The sequence below is a fragment of the Anomaloglossus baeobatrachus genome, chromosome 1, assembly GCF_048569485.1.
Source record: "Anomaloglossus baeobatrachus isolate aAnoBae1 chromosome 1, aAnoBae1.hap1, whole genome shotgun sequence".
Lineage (NCBI taxonomy): Eukaryota > Metazoa > Chordata > Amphibia > Anura > Aromobatidae > Anomaloglossus > Anomaloglossus baeobatrachus.
Window position 1 is genome coordinate 765,476,925 of NC_134353.1, and position 20,864 is coordinate 765,497,788.

General features: G+C 45.3%; 1 protein-coding gene across 1 annotated transcript in view; it reads left to right on the forward strand.

Annotated features, from left to right (window-relative positions):
* The window catches only part of SUSD2 (sushi domain containing 2), a 384,373-nt gene that overhangs the window by 269,661 nt on the left and 93,848 nt on the right, over positions 1-20,864 (forward strand). The window contains exons 21-22 of the mRNA XM_075324313.1: positions 17,869-18,137; positions 20,698-20,841. Of these exons, the coding sequence (XP_075180428.1) occupies positions 17,869-18,137; positions 20,698-20,841 (413 nt within the window). The remainder of the gene's footprint in view (positions 1-17,868; positions 18,138-20,697; positions 20,842-20,864) is intronic.

The following is a 20,864-nucleotide window of genomic DNA, read 5'->3' on the forward strand; positions in this document are numbered from 1 at the left end:
GGACCACTCATCTTTTGCAAACTGCTCCAGGTCTTTCATATTTGAAGGGTGCCTTCAATCAACAGCAATTTTAAGATCTCTCTACAGGTGTTCAATGGGATTTAGATCCGGACTCATAGCTGCCCATGAGATATTATCGATCCCATTAATGGAGTGTTTGGTTTAAGCCATTCGCTAAATAGATTTTGTAGAGCCACAAATAAAAACTTGTGAATGTTTCTAGGGATCTTCACTTTGTCTATCACAAGTTGACATTCAAGGGAGCAGAGCTGGTGAAAGAGCAGAACCTGTGGTGTGTGTAAACATTTTGTTCCTCAACATGATTGGATCTGGTCCCTTATTCGTTTCCAGTATATTACTACTTTTGTGCATTCCCACAGCCCATGCCAAAGGTTCATAAATTGCACCGCACATTTAGGATACACCTCAATCCTACCAGGGCAGCCATGGGAAGGTGGGATGTTAAAGCCATACAGCGCTGTGTGCATGTGTATGTGTGTATGTTTAAAATAAGTCTCCATCTCTCACACAAGATGGATTTTCTCACCCGTTCCTATCCTTGCAGTATTGTTTGGGTTATCCCCACAACTCCAGTCCACCTCTCCACCGTCCTGAATAACTTGCTCTGTTTCAATTTAAACAAATTTGTGCCTTATGGTGCTGTATAGTGAGGAGATGCTTACCATCTGGGTGCATGGGCCTATACTTTCACCTAAGGCAGAGGTCTCAAACACGTTGCCCGCGGGCCGCATGCAGCCCCTAAGGCTGCTTGTTGCAGCCCGCAGACCCTGTGACGATCGCGGTCCTATCCAGGGGGTCGGCACCCGCAGGGCCTTACTACAGTGAATCATCTGTGGTGCTGTGCAGAGGAGCTGTCTGCGCTATACTAATGGCTGCTGCCCACCAATCAGATGCAAGGAAGTGACATCGCTGTATGACATCACCTCCTTGCATCTGATTGGTCGGCGGCAGCCATTGGTATAGCGCAGACAGCTCTTCTGCGCATCACCGCAAATGATTCAACTGTAGTAAAGTCCTGCCGGTACCAACCCCCCGCATAGGGCCACAACAAGCAGGTAAAGTACGTGCCCACGATCAGGACCCGCTGTCTGCACCGCAGGTTTAGTTATGGCTGTAGGCCACACACGCACAGTGGGCATGGGATTTCTAGAAATCCCATCCCCTCTGCTTGTACTGTACATTGCAGCTGAAACATGCTGCATTCAAAATGCTGCAAACAGTGATCATGACCACGCAGCCTATTAAGAGGGAACAGAAGAAAGGTGAGGAGATTTTTTTTTTTGCGTATTACTAAAGGATGGGCACAATGCTACTAATATGGGCATAATACCACAAGGATGAGCACAATACTACTGGGCACAATACCACAAGGATGAGAACAATACTACAAGGATGAGCATAATACTACTGGGCACAATACCACAAGGATGAACATAATACTACAAGGATGAGCACAATACTACTGGGCACAATACCACAAGGATGGGCACAATACTAAAGGACACAAGGTTGGTCACAATACCACAAGGATGGAAACAATACTACTGGGCACAATACTACAAGGATGAGCAGAATACTACTGGGCACAAGGATGGGCACAATACCACAACGATGGGCACAATACTACTGGGCACAACACTACAAGGATGAGCAGAATACTATAGGGCACAAGGATGGGCACAATACCACAAGGGTGGGCACAATACTACAGGGCACAAGGATGAGCATAATACTACAGGGCACAAGGATGGGCATAATACCACAAGGATGGGCACAATACTACTGGGCACAATAATACAGGGCACAAAGATGGACACAATACCACAATGATGGGCACAATACTACTGGGCACAATACTACAATGATGAGCACAATACTACAGGACAAAAGAATAGGCACAATACTACAAGGATGGGCACAATACTACAGGGCACAAGGATGGGCATAATACTACATGGATGGGCACAATACTACAAGGATGGGCACAATACTACAGCACAGGGCGCAATACTGCAAGGATGAGCACCTTACTACAGGGCACACAGATGGGGGACATTACTGCAGCATAGAGACATTACTGCAAGATGTTGGCTAAGATTACTATGTGATGCTGCTATTTGTAAAACAATATTACAAGAAGGTGATAAAATGTAAAAAAAATAATAATAATAATAAAGCAGGATTTTTTTTGCCATTAAAAATACTTTTTTTATATATAAACTTAATCAAACAAAAAAGCAGGTTTGTGGAGTCGGAGTCGTGGAGTCGGAGCTCATTTTGGTGGAGTCGGAGTCGGTATAAAATGCACCGACTCCAACTCCTAAAATATATAATAAATTGGGGACAGTAGTGCAATGCAGAGTGTAATGAATATTTTTTCATAGGAATTTGGGAAAATTATGAAATGTCCTATAAATGGCTGTTCTATTCCTGATCGAAGGCTGCAGTCACACACAGCGTTTTTGCTGCGTTTTTGAGGATACGTTTTTCAGATACAAAAGCAGATCAGCTTTTTAAAAAACCGGATCACCTGAAAGGTTTCTGAGCTCATAGATAATTCTTTCAATAGCAAAAGCAAATTAGAAAACACCACAAACTGACTGCTCATTCTCTGTGAGGATATGTTTTTGATCACAATAACGGATCCTCACAAAACAATGTGTCTGAATGTCATGTCTTGAAACCCATTGCCTTTGCTGGGATGCCCAGAGTCACTGCACTTCACTGAATTATTTTGCCATCAATGTTCGATATGTTTGTGACAAGAAAGAAACTGTTAGTAAGACACTGGCAGTAAAAGATAGTAAAGCTCATCACACCAGCCAGTTTCTCCAGGCCTTAGTGGAAAAAGTTCTCCAAGATTAGGAATGCAAAAAAGAACAGGTTCTTGCTATTGTAACGAATAATGCTTCAAACATTAGTACAATTAAACTGATGAATGAGAGTAATGAACATCTAGAAGAAAATTTAGGATTCAGTATGTGTGAGTTGGAAGGCCACAGTGCTGTTCATGTAACTGAGGAACAAACAGATATTACAACAGAAGAACAGCAAAATGATACTTTAGGATTAGATGATCTTGTTGAAGCTGCTTCAAAACACTTTCATATTCATCACATGCGCTGTGTTGTGCACACGCTGCAGCTGGCAATAAGAGATAGTCTGCAAGAGGGACCCCGATTTCACACATCCATTTTTTCGCTGGTTTGGCGGATGCGGCGCACTCCAGTACAGTGTATACAGTACAGTGGCAGCGCGACAAACGCCGGTCACATGCTGTCATGTGACCCGGACGTTGCGGCGCTGCCACTGTACTGGCGTGCGCCACATCCGCCAAACCGGCGAAAAGCCAGATGTGTGAAACTCGGTGGACATGCTGGAAATTTGATTGGAAAAGTGAGGAAATTGGTTATTGCTGCCAGAACACCTAAAATTGATTCCATCTTGAAGAGGCATGCTGGGAAAGGGGCAATTGTTGATCAAGCCACTCAGTGAGGCAGCACTTATTTAATGACTGAGCGATTGTTTGAACTAAAATAATTTCTTATAGATATGGTGAACCCTCAAGTAACCTTAAATGAAGGTCAATGGACACAGGTGGCTGAATTGAAGTAATTGCTTAATCACCCATTTACCGTGACTAAAAAATTACAAGCTGAAGATTTCACTCCTGGCATTTTCATAAGGGAGTGGAAGAACTTGCTATTTTGCCTGTCCCAAAGAGGAGGTTTAATCGCAGATGGCATTTCTGCTTCAATGAAATGGAGAGACACAGCTATTGGAAAATAAAATTCTCTGGCAGCTGTTTATGTGGCCCCAAGTCATCATATACTGCTTGATGATCAACAGCTTACTAAAGGAAAAGAAGCTTTGAGTGAGGTAGCAGTTAGGATACAGGACTGCCAGGCGCAAGAGGACTTCGGGCCTGACAGTGCTACTGCTGCCATATCTTCATCCTCATCAGATGAGGAGTTTAACTTTGACAAGTATTTGGATGACTTGGAGCAGGCAAAGCGTTGCCGCAAGGAAAAAGATTTCATTCTGTCTCCTATAGCAAGCAGATTGACCAGATTTCAGTAAAATTTTTCACTTGCTCTGAAAGAAATAGAAAAATTCAACCATTCATCAAAACTGACTGTGCATGAGGCAATTCCTTTATACCCGGAAATTGTTAGAGATGTTGCCCATGTGATTACGGCTTTGCCTCCAACCCAAGTTACTGTAGAGAGGTTGTTCTCTAGCCTTAAAATTATTAGGTCAGATTTGCGGTCATCTGCGAAGGAGGATCTGATGGAAGCAATTCTATTTCTTAGAACAAATTCATAGACTGCACAAATGTTATTTAGTATGTTTTTGTTGAAAATTGTTTTTTGCACTTACATAGTGTATTACATAGTGTTATATATTACACTATGTAATACACTATGTAAGTGGCAAAAAACAGTTTTCAACAAAAACATACTAAATAATAAAATAACATTTAGTATATTGCTTATATTTAAGTGAAAAATGTATTGCAGTGCAATGTGAACATCAGACATTTAATCATTTTTATGATACAATAATCAAGATGTTTAGATAGAACATAAAATATGTTTATTGGAATACAACTTTAGAACACAAAAAATAATAAATTGTAAATATGTAATACAATATGTAATATATATATATATATATATATATATATATCTACATATAATTGCCTTATTCTGTCTGTCTGTCTGTCTGTCTGTCTTGCTCCAAAATTATGTCCTTACGGTGACACAAAGCTGATTGGCCGCTGGGCTCGCCATGGCCCCTCCCCCCGCACGGATTGGCCGCTCGCCCAGGCTGCGCCCCCACATGGATTGGCCGGCCGCTCGCCCAGGCTCCGCCCCCCCACAGATTGGCCTCTTGCCCCGGCACCCTGCAGGCATTGGCAACTCGGCCTTGCCCCGCCCCCCTCACGCAATGCACGCTAGCATTCCCCGAACCGACACGGTCACGGAGCCACGACTACCAGGTGAGTACTGTACCCCTGGGAGCCCACATCAGCGTACGCCGCCAAACCAGCCGACACATACCCTCGCATTGCTGGGGCTGGCCGGCGTATGCTGGTGTGGGCTCCCGTGCGAGCGGGGGACGAGATGCGCTGGTAACCATGGTAGCATAGTTACCAGCGCATCAAGGTCCTGCAGCGGCGGAAAATAAACACACGCACACACATAACAGCACACACACACACACACACACACACACACATCAGATCACACTCACTCTCACACACACATCACATCGCATCCACATACTCACAACATCCTGGGATATCGCTTGCTTCTCGGCGGCGATACTGTGCTGTGAGCTTCCAGGACCTGCCAGAGGATCACATGGCCAGAAACATGTGGTATCTCCGGATGTTGTGAGTATGAGCGCATATGTGCAATATCGTCAATGTGTGTGTGCGTGAGTGTATGCGATCGGGTGTGTGTGAGTGTATGCGATCGGGTGTGTGTGAGTGTATGCGATCGGGTGTGTGTGAGTGTATGCGATCGGGTGTGTGTGGGTGTGTGTGAGTGTATGCGATCGGATCTGTGAGTGTCGGCAGGGGAGCACGGCGTGCTGGAGGAGGCTGGGAGGAGAGAGGCTGATCCTGGGGAAGGCTGGGATGGGGAGGCTGAGAGAAGAGAGGCTGATGCTGGGGGAGGCTGAGGCTGGGGTAGGCTGGGAGGAGAGAGGCTGATGCTGGGGACCGAAAAGGCATCAGCTGGGGTGATGCTGGGAGGAGAGAGGCTGATGCTGGGATGAGAGAGGCTGATGCTGGGATGAGAGAGGCTGATGCTGGGGACAGAGAGGCTGATGCTGGGAGGAGAGAGGCTGATGCTGGGGACAGAGAGGCTGATGCTGGGAGGAGAGAGGCTGATGCTGGGATGAGAGAGGCTGATGCTGGGATGAGAGAGGCTGATGCTTGGGACAGAGAGGCTGATGCTGGGGACAGAGAGGCTGATGCTGGGATGAGAGAGGCTGATGCTGCGGGTAGAGAGGCTGATGCTGGGAGGAGAGAGGCTGATGCTGCGGGCAGAGAGGCTGATGCTGCGGGTAGAGAGGCTGATGCTGGTGCAGCATGGGGGATGGAGCACGATGGGGGGTGCGCAGCATGGGGGATGGAGCACGTTTTGGAGTGCGCAGCATGGCGCATGGAGCACGTTTGGGAGTGCGCAGCATGGCGGATGGAGCACGTTTGGGAGTGCGCAGCATGGCGGATGGAGCACGTTTGGGAGTGCGCAGCATGGCGGATGGAGCACGTTTGGGAGTGCGCAGCATGGCGGATGGACCACGTTTGGGAGTGCGCAGCATGGCGTATGGAGCACGTTTGGGAGTGCGCAGCATGGCGGATGGAGCACGTTTGGGAGTGCGCAGCATGGCGGATGGAGCACGTTTGGGAGTGCGCAGCATGGGGGATGCAGCACGATGGGGAGTGCGGAGTATGGCGGATGGAGCACGTTTGGGAGTGCGCAGCATGGCGGATGGACCACGTTTGGGAGTGCGCAGCATGGCGGATGGAGCACGTTTGGGAGTGCGCAGCATGGGAGATGGAGCACGATGGGGGGTGCGCAGCATAGGGGATGGAGCACGATGGGGAGTGCGCTGCATGGGGGATGGAGCACGATGGGGAGTGCGGAGTATGGCGGATGGAGCACGTTTGGGAGTGCGCAGCATGGCGGATGGAGCGCGTTTGGGAGTGCGCAGCATGGGAGATGGAGCACGATGGGGGGTGCGCAGCATAGGGGATGGAGCACGATGGGGAGTGCGCTGCATGGGGGATGGAGCACGATGGGGAGTGCGCTGCATGGGGGATGGAGCACGATGGGAAGTGCACACCTCCCCCCAACACACACACACGCGCGCGCGCACTGCACAACACACCACACACACACACACTGGGAACCACAAACACTGCCCTACACAGACACCCACACACACAGACAACGCTACACACACAAATATACGCACATACCGCACAACACACACATTGCACAAAACATACCTCCCCCAAAACACACCACACACACACAAACCGCGCAACACACACACAACGCTACAGACACACAGCGCTCCACAAACAATGCAACACACATACAACACCGCTCTCACCCCCCGTCACACCCAGACAACACCCAGAACATGTACAGTGCCCTACACAAACACTTGGTAACTACACACAACAACATCTATATATATATATATATAACAAAAATCATACATGAACTACACAATACGTAAATTCTAGAATACCCGATGCGTAGAATCGGGCCACCTTCTAGTATATATATATATATATATATATATATATATATATATATACCCATACACACAAGATATATATGTAATCTACTGTATATTACATATTGTATTACATATTTACAATTTATTACAGTTATTTGTGTTCTAAAGTTGTATTAATTCTCAGAATCTTAGTTTTTTAGGAGGTATCTCAAATCAATATTATGTCAGAAAAATACCTATTCACTTTGAGTGACAAAAAGGAGTTGTTTTTTTTTGTTTTTTTTTTAAAAAAAATATTAACTTTATTTGGATATATTAAAAAGGAGTTCTTTGACCCAGACAAACAAAACACCAAAACATATAGTTAGTAATGACACATAAAATAAAAGACAATAGGTAGTCTCAACCACTTTGTTGGAGACAAATAGAGAGGTTTAGAGTGGATGACTACCAGCACTTCCACCCGGGATAACGTCAATATTCAAAGAAACGGGTAGGACTATATTCTATCCTTAGTCTTCCCCTCAAAAAATGTCCCTGCCTGTCAATGGAGCACATCCTTAATTAAACGATGCCCCCATTCCTCGGCGGCTCGCCCTTAAAGGTCCCTTCTCTATCCCTCTCAGATAATAATATAAGCGTCTCAAAATGTGGTGAGTACCACCATTATCTCTGGCACATACAAATTACAAGGGTTGGATTAGTAAAGACAAGCAGTAGTTATGAGGAAGGAGCTATCTCTCAATAATCTGTCACCTGCCTAGCAATGGAGTACACCCTTATTTTTACGGTGCCCCATCTAAGAGGGATAGAGAAGGGACCTTTAAGGGCGAGCCGCCGAGTAATGGGGGCATCGTTTAATTAAGGATGTGATCCAAAAGTATATAGAAAAAAAACATGGAATCACTAAAAATGTCACTTTGTCCTGCAAAAAATGCAGCCCCTCTAAATTTTTTTTTTCTATGTGCGACCCATACACCCAACTGAGTTGGAGACCCCTGTACTAAGGCATGAGAGATGGCTTCCTTTTCTAACTTTCTGCGTCTGGATTGACAGATAGATCGAAGCTGCAGGACCTTCATGAAATGATTGCTATTTATCTTGAATTTGGGTATATATTTTAATACTTCTACTGAAAGCTTGAACCTCCAAGTTTTTTTTCCTTGTGTTACACAAGGAATGCCAGTAACATTAGATCTTCCACAAGGTCACAGTTCATCACAGGTCACAATAATACAAGCACCATGTTAGCAGAGCAGTGTTTGGGTAGTTTTATAAAGGTTTGCACAAAGATCAAAATCCGTCTGTAATGAGTACATTTAGTACTCATGTGGAAAAAAAATATATACTGTATATCAGGTTTATTTATGGATAGGGTATTTTCAATGTAAAGAAAATTATAAATATTTTTAATAATAATATATTCTTTATGTAGCGCCACCATATTCTGTAGCTCTCTACAATTAAGCAGGGACATGTACAGACACGACATTACAGAGTAACACATAATTTAATGGTTGCAGGAGGGGTGAGGGCACTGTTCGCAAGCTTACAACCTATAAGGAAATACGTAAAACGTTTTTGTCATGTATGGTCCAGCCATCATTATAATAAAGGCGTTTTCAAATCAAGCTGCATGAGCCGTCATCAGCAAGTATCTGTTTAAGGCCTTGTGCGTAGGCTGCAGTTTCTAGTGCGCACAGGGCCTATGTGCTGCTACAGAACAAAGAGCATGGGTAGGGTGATAGATGGAAAGGAGATGCAGAGTGATGCAGAACTGTGCAGAGCTTTATGAGTGGGAGTAATAAGTTTATATTTTTCTCTCAAGTGGGTGGGCAACCAGTACAATGACAGGCACAAAGTGGAGGTATCAATTTAGTGACTGGACAGAAAGACAGTAAGAGGGAGTGTGGCACTCCAGTGGTCCGGTTGCTACAGTAACATTGCCCTCCTCACAGAGGGTGACATTATACCTAGAAGCAAGAGGGGGGTCTCCCATGCTAGGTGCACCAGCACTCAACACTTCCCAACTCCAGACCAGAAGAGGAAGCTTAAGAACCCAGTTTGAGGGGAGCTTCCTTATGCATTCTGGCCTGGAAAAGGGATTAGTACACAGACACATACACAGAAGTGAAACTGAAAGAGCAGAACAAGTCAGGAGGAGAGAGAAGACGGTCGCTGGGAAGGGAGCTGCGCCACAGCTTCCTCAGGGCCGAGCGCAGAGGACTTGACACCGGAGTCCGAGGCTACGTGGGTACTGAAGTCCCTGCAGCTAAATCCGGAGGACAGGAGACTGCAGGTCTTCTTGCCCACAGAACACCCGGGGCACAGCAGCATATTAGAGCCAGGAGTTGTGACCAGGGGAACGGCACCAGTAAAAGACTTGTGCTGCCTGCTATACGGGTGAGAACCAGTACACAAGGAAGAGGGTCACAGCATAACTTCAAGCCACAGGGACCCACATATTACAGTGCAAGCAGGAAGCCCTCTGAACCCACCTGGCTAGGTGGATCCCCTCAATTGCTTCCAGGCTGACCGGACCTTTGCTACTACCGAGTAAAAGGTAAAAGAAACTACGGCCCCTGTGTTGTCCAGTTATTGCCGACGTCCTCAGTCTTGCACTCCAACGTTAAGTTCCTCCATCATTCGTAAAGACTACCACTCCCAACAGCCCTGGGGCCTAGCTCTACCTGTGGAGAGCTATACCAACTCAGCTGCATCACCACTGACCCCCAGGGAACTGAACAGCAGCGACGACACCTATCTTGCCACATACCACAGGTGGCATCACGACATCTCCCCTGTAAATATTCCCCCACTACCATCAGCCATTTATTAAAATTACACCGCCAGGGTCACAGAACCGAGCCCTGTCACTGTGACATCCACCAAGCAGAACAGAACTGGCCCAGTTACGCGTAACCCCCAGACCCCGGTGCGGGCGTGTCAGGAGAGCAATTAATAGAGTACTGCCGCTTGTTCCTCAACCAACAATTTCAAAGTCTACAATAATCAGGGGCCATCAACTTGCAGAAATTCAGCTGTTTTCAAACCACAACTCCCAGCATGCTTTGCCAACTGTCCAAAAACTTATGGAAGTTGGGGTACGCTAGGTGGTGTAGTTTTATAACAACTGTAATGCTGCAGGCTTCTGAACTGTACATTGTTTATGTGAACATGTGAATGCTGATTAATATTTCCCTAAGATAATCTACAACACATTAGGCTTAAGGCCACTTTACACGCAACGACATCGCTAAGGAGATGTCATTGGGGTCACGGAATTCGTGACGCACATCCGTTCTCATTAGCGACATTGTTGCGTGTGACACGTACGAGCGACCGCTAACGATCAAAAATACTCACCTTATCGTTCATCGTTGACACGCTGTCCATTTCCCAAATATCGTTGCTGCTGCAGGTACGATGTTGTTTGTCGTTCCTGTGGCACCACACATTGCTATATGTGACACCGCAGGAACGAGGAACCTCACCTTACCTGCGGCCGCCCGCAATGAGGAAGGAAGGAGGTGGGCGGGATGTTCGTCCCGCTCATCTCCGCCCCTCCGCTTCTATTGGGCAGCCACTTAGTGACGTCGCTGTGACGGCGCACGAACCGCCCCCTTAGAAAGGAGGTGGTTCGCCAGCCACAGCCACGTCGCTAGGCAGGTAAGTAGTATGACGGGTCTGAGCGATGTTGTGCGCCACAGGCAGCGATTAGCCCGTGACGCACAATCGACGTGGGCGGGTACGCTCGCTAGCGATATCGTTACCGATATCGCAGCGTGTAAAGTACCCTTTAGGCAAATTCATAATGTTTTTTGTAGTATGGAAGAAAACGAGAGTATCTTCCATGCACTCATGCAAACTCAGGAAGAACATATAAACACCATATAAGGCCTCCTTCACATGTCCGTGTCTCCGGTACGTTAGTCCGTTTCCTCACTGCTGGAGACACGGGCATACGAAGACCCACTAACATCAATGGGTCTGCTCTCACATGCGTGTTTTGCCATGGACCGTGTGCCTGTGTGATCCACATGTAGACATGTCCATTTTTCTCCAGCATCACGGGTGTCACACGACCCGCACATGGACTGCACAGATGTGATCCGTGTGACACGCACTGGAGAAAACACACGTGTATGTGAAATAAAAGGAATTTTTATACTTACCTTCTCCAGCCCTGCTGTCTCTGCCGCTGCTGGCACTTGCTTCTGACCCCCGCTCATTATGCTAATCGCATATTCACTCCACTGAGGGCTGGAAGCAGCAACAGCAGTGAGACTGTAGATCAGCACCATGGACAGCAACGCCAGAGACAGGTGAGCAGAAAGTTCCTGTTCTCCGTGTGTTATCACGGATAGCACACGGAGAACACACGTGTGCCATAAACACGGCACAAGGAGGGCAATACGCACCTTTGACACATCCGCAAAAAATGTGCGTGATTTTCACGGACGTGTGAAAGAGGCTTAATTGCAGTGTTGTCATTTCATTTTCTCTACAGCCCATCTACAGGTGAGCACTGTTACCTTAATTACGCCACGTGCACACGTTGAGTTTTTTACCTCAGTTAAGCGGGCTTTACACACTGCGATATCGGTCCCGATATCGCTAGTGTGGGTACCCGCCCCCATCTGTTGCGCGACACGGGCAAATCACTGCCCGTGCCGCACAACATCGCCCAGACCCGTTACACATACTTACCTGCCCGGCGACGGCGCTGTGACCGGCAAACCGCCTCCTTTCTAAGGGGGCGGTCCGTGCGGTGTCACAGCGACGTTACTGAGCGGCCGCCCAATAGCAGCGGAGGGGCGGAGCTGAGCGGGACGTAACATCCCGCCCACCTCCTTCCTTCCGCATAGCGGCCGGGAGGCAGGTAAGGAGAGCTTCCTCGTTCCTGCGGTGTCACACGGAGCGATGTGTGCTGCCGCAGGAACGAGGAACAACCTCGTTACTGCTGCAGTAACGATTTTTGAGAATGGACCCCCATGTCACCGATGAGCGATTTTGCACGTTTTTGCAATGATGCAAAATCGCTCATCGGTGTCTCACGCAATGTCATCGCTAATGCGGCCGGATGTGCGCCACCAATTCCGTGACCCCAACGAGTTCGCATTAGCGATGTCGTAGCGTGTAAAGCCCCCTTAAGTCAAAATCCGAAGAGTGGGACAAGTGGAACAATCAGAGAAAAATGTAAAAGAAACACGAGTGCTTCTTTATTTCTCACCCACTCCTGTTTGGCTTACAAATACTGAGGTAAAATAATGACCAAATACTGAATGTGTGAACGTGGACTTATATTGACTGAATAGTGGCTGTATAATTTCAGCTGATGGATCAACAGGGCAAATATTGGTTGTTTAGACGGAACCTATCATCTGATTCATGCTGCCAGACTGACAGACAGCATGAATCAGAGTCTGGATTTTTTTATTTCAGCTGTGTATGTTTTTTTCTACTTTCCCACATTGAGTATTTGGTGATTATTTGATGTTGCAGATCTTTTGCAGCATTTCTACAGCTATTATGTACATTAGGTTACTGTTTTTTTAACATGTATTTTTATCCCATTTTTTATGTTGCAGTTTTCGTTTCTGCTGTTTTATTTTTGATACTTCCTTATATTTGGTTTTGACAAAACTTTATTAATACAGTCATGTTTGGATTACCGTATTTTCTGGTGTATAAAATAACTGGGCGTATAAGACCACCCCCAACTTTTCCAGTTAAAATATAGAGTTTTGGATATACTGTATATACTCGAGTATAAGCCAAGGTCGCTATTTTACCACAAAAAACTGAAAATCCTTAAGCCTGCTTTACACGTATCAATTGCTCGTGCAATCGCATTTGTGATCGCACCCGCCCCCATCGTTTGTGCGGCACGGTCAATTTGTTGCACAAAGTTGTAAACCCCCGTCACACGTACTTACCTCCCAAGCGACCTCGCTGTGGGCGGCGAACATCCACTTCCTGAAGGGGGAGGGACGTTCGGCGTCACAGCGACGTCACACAGCGGCCAGCCAATAGTAGCGGAGGGGCGGAGATGAGCGGGACGTAAGATGCAGTTCAGCGTTCCCGGGGTGTCACACGGAGTGATGTGTGCTGCCCTGGGAACAATGAACAACCGGTGCACAGAAGGACGTGTGATTTTTAGAAAATGAGCGACGTGTCAGCGAGCCACGATAAGGTGAGTATTTTTGCTCGTTAATAGACGTTCGTAGATGTCACACGCTATGATATGTCAAACGACGCCGGATGTGCGTCACTAATGACGTGACCCCGACGGCATATCGTTAGATATATCGTAGCATGTAAAGCCCGCTTTATTGACTCAAGTATAAGCCTAGGGTGGGAAATACAGCAGCTACTGATAAATATCAAAGATAAAAATAGATGCCAATAAAATGTAATGTACCCATCCTTGTCCCACTTGTAGTATTGTGCCCATCCTTGTGCCCCTTCTTTGGGTCCTCTAGTAATGTGCCCATTGTTTACTATTGTCCTCCTACTGGTCCCCTTCTTGTCCCCTATTATGCCGTTGTTTACACACAATAAAAATTATTCTCACCTGTCCTCCGTTCCCGCGGTGCCCTCAGCTGCTTCTTGCAGACCGCAGGCACATAGACCTCTCGGTGATCTTGTCCGCTGCACGGAGCCACCACTGCAGGCTGCCATCATGGCTTTTCTGCAGTTGAATGCTGTATTGTGGCAGTGCAGCAAAACATTCAACTGCTGTAAAGCGCTGACAGCAGCGGCAGCTCCGTGCACCGGACGTGATCACCAAGGGGTGCTTTTTGCAGATCGCAGGCACATAGACCTCTCCATGATAGCGTCCAATATACAGGGCCACTGCTGCTGTCAGCGCTTTACTGCAGTTGAATGCTTTGTGCCGCCACTGTAAAGCATTCAACCGCAGTAAAGCCATGATGGCAGATTGCAGCCCAGTGCACCAGATGCGATCACAGAGGGGTATATGTGCCTGAGAGGCAGAGAAGGAGGTAATTGGATACAAGGGCGGGCCAGAGGGATGCACTACTGCTCTGATAGTCTTGGAGACAGGGAGGGCTAATTATACGCCCTATAAGACATCACCCGGCGTATAAGATGACCCCCAACTTTTGAGAAGATAAAATACGGTACATGAGTTTTTCCACGCCAGAAACACCCTAAAAACGAGTATGTGTTTTTTACCTGTGGCCCTTCCACATCTAATATAATTCTGTATCTATTTCTTTTACCTGTGATTTTCCTCATAGAAAACTCAACATACCCACACAGAAATTAACTATTGTTATAGATTTGAAACACAGTGTGCGTAATGTAGAAAAAAAAAAGAGAGTGGACATGATATTTGTATAAATATCATCAATTTTGCTGGGATTGTAAGAGGCAGCGCTTTTTTGTGCAGATACACCAAAAATACACCAAAAACTCATCACAGAAACATCATCTAACTATGAAATTCTACAGTGTTTCAGAAAAAAGACACTTTTAAAAGGCTGTCAGGGGACCATAGGCCAAATTTATGAATGTGTTTTTGTCATAACACATCTTCAAATGTCTCACAATTCGTGGGCATCATGACGTTAATGGAGTGGTTCACTACACAGCATAGTGGCCGCATCTACAGTGCCTACAAGTAGTATTCAACCCCCTGCAGATTTAGCAGGTTTACACATTCGGAATTAACTTGGCATTGTGACATTTGGACTGTAGATCAGCCTGGATGTGTGAAATGCACTGCAGCAAAAAAGAATGTTATTTCTTTTTTTTTTTTTTTTTTTAAATTGTGAAAAGTTTATTTAGAGGGTCATTTATTATTCAACCCCTCAAACCACAAGAATTCTGTTTGGTTCCCCTAAAGTATTAAGAAGTATTTCAGGCACAAAGAACAATGAGCTTCACATGTTTGGATTAATTATCTCTTTTTCCAGCCTTTTTTGACTAATTAAGACCCTCCCCAAACTTGTGAACAGCACTCATACTTGGTCAACATGGGAAAGACAAAGGAGCATTCCAAGGCCATCAGAGACAAGATCGTGGAGGGTCACAAGGCTGGCAAGGGGTACAAAACCCTTTCCAAGGAGTTGGGCCTACCTGTCTCCACTGTTGGGAGCATCATCCGGAAGTGAAAGGCTTATGGAACTACTGTTAGCCTTCCACGGCCTGGACAGCCTTTGAAAGTTTCCACCCGTGCCGAGGCCAGGCTTGTCCGAAGAGTCAAGGCTAACCCAAGGACAACAAGGAAGGAGCTCCGGGAAGATCTCATGGCAGTGGGGACATTGGTTTCAGTCAATACCATAAGTAACGTACTCCACCGCAATGGTCTCCGTTCCAGACGAGCCCGTAAGGTACCTTTACTTTCAAAGCGTCATGTCAAGGCTCTTCTACAGTTTTCTCATGATCACTTGGAGGACTCTGAGACAGACTGGTTCAAGGTTCTCTGGTCTGATGAGACCAAGATCGAGATCTTTGGTGCCAACCACACACGTGACGTTTGGAGACTGGATGGCACTGCATACGACCCCAAGAATACCATCCCTACAGTCAAACATGGTGGTGGCAGCATCATGCTGTGGGGCTGTTTCTCAGCCAAGGGGCCTGGCTATCTGGTCCGCATCCATGGGAAGATGGATAGCACGGCCTGCCTGGAGATTTTGGCCAAGAACCTCCGCTCCTCCATCAAGGATCTTAAGATGGGTCGTCATTTCATCTTCCAACAAGACAACGACCCAAAGCACACAGCCAAGAAAACCAAGGCCTGGTTCAAGAGGGAAAAAAATCAAGGTGTTGCAGTGGCCTTGTCAGTCTCCTGACCTTAACCCAATTGAAAACTTGTGGAAGGAGCTCAAGATTAAAGTCCACATGAGACACCCAAAGAACCTAGATAACTTGGAGAAGATCTGCATGGAGGAGTGGGCCAAGATAACTCCAGAGACCTGTGCCGGCCTGATCAGGTCTTATAAAAGACAATTATTAGCTGTAATTGCAAACAAGGGTTATTCCACAAAATATTAAACCTAGGGGTTGAATAATAATTGACCCACACTTTTATGTTGAAAATTTATTAAAATTTAACTGAGCAACATAACTTGTTGGTTTGTAAGATTTATGCATCTGTTAATAAATCCTGCTCTTGTTTGAAGCTTGCAGGCTCTAACTTATTTGCATCTTATCAAACCTGCTAAATCTGCAGGGGGTTGAAGACTACTTGTAGGCACTGTATGTAAAGCCCATAAAGAAGGCTTTTCTCAAATACCTTGTGTAGTCAATTCTGCCTCTGAGTGGCACTATTGCGGTCTGCTCATCCCCATCACGTGATCTCTCTACTCCGTGACCTCTGAGATTCGGTGATGTCACGTCAACTTCCAGTTGAGCCAACATCACCGAGGCAGACTCAGTCTCCCTGAGTGATTGGGCTGTGGGCGATGTTTCACCCTCGTCACAGCCCAGCATTGCTCTTGCTTGTGGCGTTCTGCAGTGATGGAGAGAGCATGCAAGATGCTGGGCTGTGACGAGTGGTGAAACACCGCACACAGACCAGTCATTCAGGGAGCCTGGGTCCGCCTCAGTGATGTCAGGTCAACTGGAAGTTGACGTGACATCACCAGATCTCAGAGGTCACGGAGCCTCGGGGTCATGTGATGGGGATGAGCGGACTGCAATATCGCCTCTCAGGGGCATAATTGACTACACAAAGCATTTGAGAGAAGCCTTCTTTATGAGCTTTACATCGATATGGCTACTATGATGTGTAGTGCACGAACCCTTTAAGCCCGAACTCCTGCTCACAGAGACTGACAGGTCTCTCCCTGCAAAAAGTAGGGAGAGACCTGCCCGGCAAAGGGATCAGGGAAGAATGAATTATTAGAGGGAGGACCTGCGTACATGTTCAAACTTTCAGTAAGTTTCAAAGGCAATCACAAAACTCATATAGCCCTAAAGCAAAACTCAGCATAAGCCATTAGCTTTGAAAATTATTATTATTTTTTTTTTTTTTTTTAATTAAACCTAATTCCTTCTTTGGTTATTCATCATATCTTAATAGGGATTGGGTTCCATTTTTTCTACATAGAGGTTCAAATCTGCTTCCTTTTATGCAATCTAATAGTAAATGCTGCAGTGTGTAGCCACCACTAGGGGGTGCCCACCGCATATGGATTTATAAAGCTTCTCCTTGGCTGCTGGTAAAATTTCCTTACTGTGTTCAGAAACTGCAGTTCAGTTCCGGGCTTTGTCACCATGGACCTTATAACAATCATAATTATGAACAACATTTAGTAGATATTAAAAAAGATTTTTTTTTTCACAATCCTCTAAATTTGACATTATTGAGCAACAATTGAAAAATAATTTATTTGTGCCTGTAAACCAAAACCACCATAAAATAGAAAAACAAAGTTTCGATAGTAGAATAGGTGATATGATTATTTTTTTTTAGTCTATTGAAGCTATATTTGAAAAATTATGAATCGGCATAAATTTCCATAAAACATGTCAACCTATAGTGAATCAATTTGGAATCTAGTAAAATAGTTATATTTGCGCTATATGTTTTACCTTTTTTCTCCCCAGTCCTCAGTATGCAGCCGGACAGCAGTGCTGCTATGACAAAAGTGGAGTCCAAGTCCTTACTAGTGATTCAATCGGAGGCAGCACCCCAGACCGAGGCCATGACTGGGGGTCTCCGCCGTATAGAAGGCCTCCTAGAATTCCTGGCTTCTCCCACTGGCTGTATGATGTGATCAGCTTTTATTACTGTTGTCTTTGGTCCGATAACTGCCATTACTACCTAGCACTGAGACCGTCCAGTGACTGTCGCACATACAAGCCCCCAAAAGTCGGTGAGTTATTATACTGAATTTACAATTCTGCCTTATTTAAACTAGTATTGTCTTTTCTAGTAGTCTTCCATTTATCTCTGATGGTCAGTATGGTTTAGTATGCTGTTCCTGTTAAACAGGGGTAAATAAAGACCCCACAAACATGTATTAAATGTAAATCAGTGGAGATTTATTATGCGGAATCCGCAACAAAATGCCACAATCCCAACTGAAGTTCTTCGACTGGGCACCATCCAACTTAAAGGGGTTTTCCACCACTAGGACAACCCCTTCTGATTCCACATGTTTTCTCCAGTTCAAATAAAAGACTCTGTACTCACCTCCCGTTCTGGCGCTGTCGGTAATTGCGGTTCGGAGCTCATGTGAGATTGTGACGTCACGTGAGCCTACAGTCCGATAACCGCTGGGTTTTCTCTTCCCACCTTCGGACCAAATGAGGTAATCAATAGGAAGTGATGCTGCAGTGGCCACTCACTTCCTGTTGATTGCTAATTTGGTCTGAAGGTGGGCGGCGATAATTGGACGCGTGGCTCGCGTGACATCACAATGTGATTACTGACAGCACTCGAATGGCGCCAAAATGGGAGGTCAGTACAGCGTCCTTAATTTTACCCTGGGGGAAACATGTGGAATCAGAAGGGGTTGTGCTAGTAGTAGACGACCCCTTTAAGACCAGCACTGATCCGATGTGCCATTATACCCTATTTACTCTAATATGTAGGCATGAACATGCTTCTCCACCCTAAGTGCCTCAATTTATCTACATTTAGATATATTTTATCAGGTGGCATTTATGGAGAAAAATTTTTAGATTTTGGCAGAAGTTTAAAGAACACAGTTGTAATTTGAATGTGTGCCTTATATATGAAAATTAGAACAATATGTTTATATGTACAAAATAAGATGGGCGCCAGAATTATTTATTTTGCTTTCAAGATAAAACATAAATAAATGAATATATTAGTTTATTTAGGACTTAACCATCACAATTTAGTTTTCTTAATCCATATCACCATCTAGTGGAAAATAGGTACATTGCATATTTAATGTAAAGCAAAACATGCAGTGCAGTTGGTGCTCAAATTTAATGTATATAGTGAAATGGAGATATAGCAGGTAATAAAATCTGACAATTTTGAGCGAATGAAATTCAAGTTTCAAATTACATCAAAGATTTATCACACAAGTCGTTCAACAAATCACAAACAAATGACTTTTCACAGTTTATTCTAGATTTTATTGGTATTTTCCAAAGTGTAGCAAACAAACTATTCTTCTAATTTGACCATTTAACACATAAAATCTAAATACTGGCCTAATTACAAATTAAAAACCTGTTGATGAAACTTAAGCAATTAAAAGGAATAGATTTTTACAGACACGTAAAAAACATTAAGCAAAAGCACTCTGCAATTTAAAGGGTTATCTGGGACTGTTTTTTTTCTCTTGACTATGGGTCCAAGAATGTACCAGCAGGTAGTTGCCATCTACCTGTTTTTTGCTTGCTGATGAGCTGTACCAGGTAAGAGCAGTTACCTTCAGTTCCTGCCGGCAATTCTTCTGCTTCTGGTTGACCTCGGAGTGCCTTCTCTTCCTCTCTGCTCTGTCAAGAGGGCGTCACTGCCAATACATGCTGATTGACAGCTGGTCTTCCTGTGCCTAACTATGGGGGCAGGATGTCAATCACCATGACATCGGCAGTGAGTCAACATCGACAGTTCCAAGTAGAAGAGAAAGCTGCTCTGTTGACGTGAGGTCAAAGAAAGCATGAGGTTCGCTGCCTGAGCTAGGAGAGATCATTGCATTGCAGAACTGGTAGGTAGTTACCTGCTGGTAAGTTCTTATCCTAATAGCCACCTCCCCCTCCACCAAAGTCCAGGATTTAAAGAGGTTGGCCACAAATTTTACACTGAAGGTCTATCCTTAGGATAGATCATCAATGTCTGATCGGCCGGGGTCCGACACCCAGCACCCTCACCGATCAGCTGTTTTCAATTTCAATGGCATTAGCAGGCAACCGGGTATGCTTAGTTCTGAGGCTGCTCTGTCTTCTGATAGCAATTGCAGCCGGTTACTGCACATCTGCCTCATTGATTTGAATGGGATGTGCAGTATCCTGCCACGACCGCTATCAGTTAATGGGGCGGCTCCAAAACTGAGCATTTTTTGCTGCGTGCTGATGCCGCCGGGAGGGGCTGATTCGTCAGAGGTACAACCCCGGCTGATCAAACAATGATGACCTATCCTAAGGCTTGGTCTTCTATGTAAAAGTAGGGGACAACCCTCTTTAATGAATACATAAATGACAATATTGCAACACACCTTAAAAACATGATGCATTAGTTAACTTTTTTTTTTTTTTTTTTTTTAAATCAAAGTGTATAAGGCATCCACCAGCAATCAGAAGTCTTCAGTTGATGCACCCAAACTCTAATGATTCACATCTCTATGTGACTCTCTTTATTTTCTACTTTATCTTTAAATTTCTAGATGATTAATCTGATGTTCTCAGTTTAAGTGAATGTTTAATAATATCAGTTATTTGGATTTGTTCTTGCAGCTTCGGCCTTTGGAGATCCTCATTTTATTACCTTTGATGGAGTAAATTACACTTTCAAGGGTAAAGGAGAGTACACAGTGGTCAACTCTAGCTATAAGTCTCTCATGATCCAGGCACGGACACAACCTGCTTTATATCCAAATGGTAGGCATCTCCCAAACGTTAAA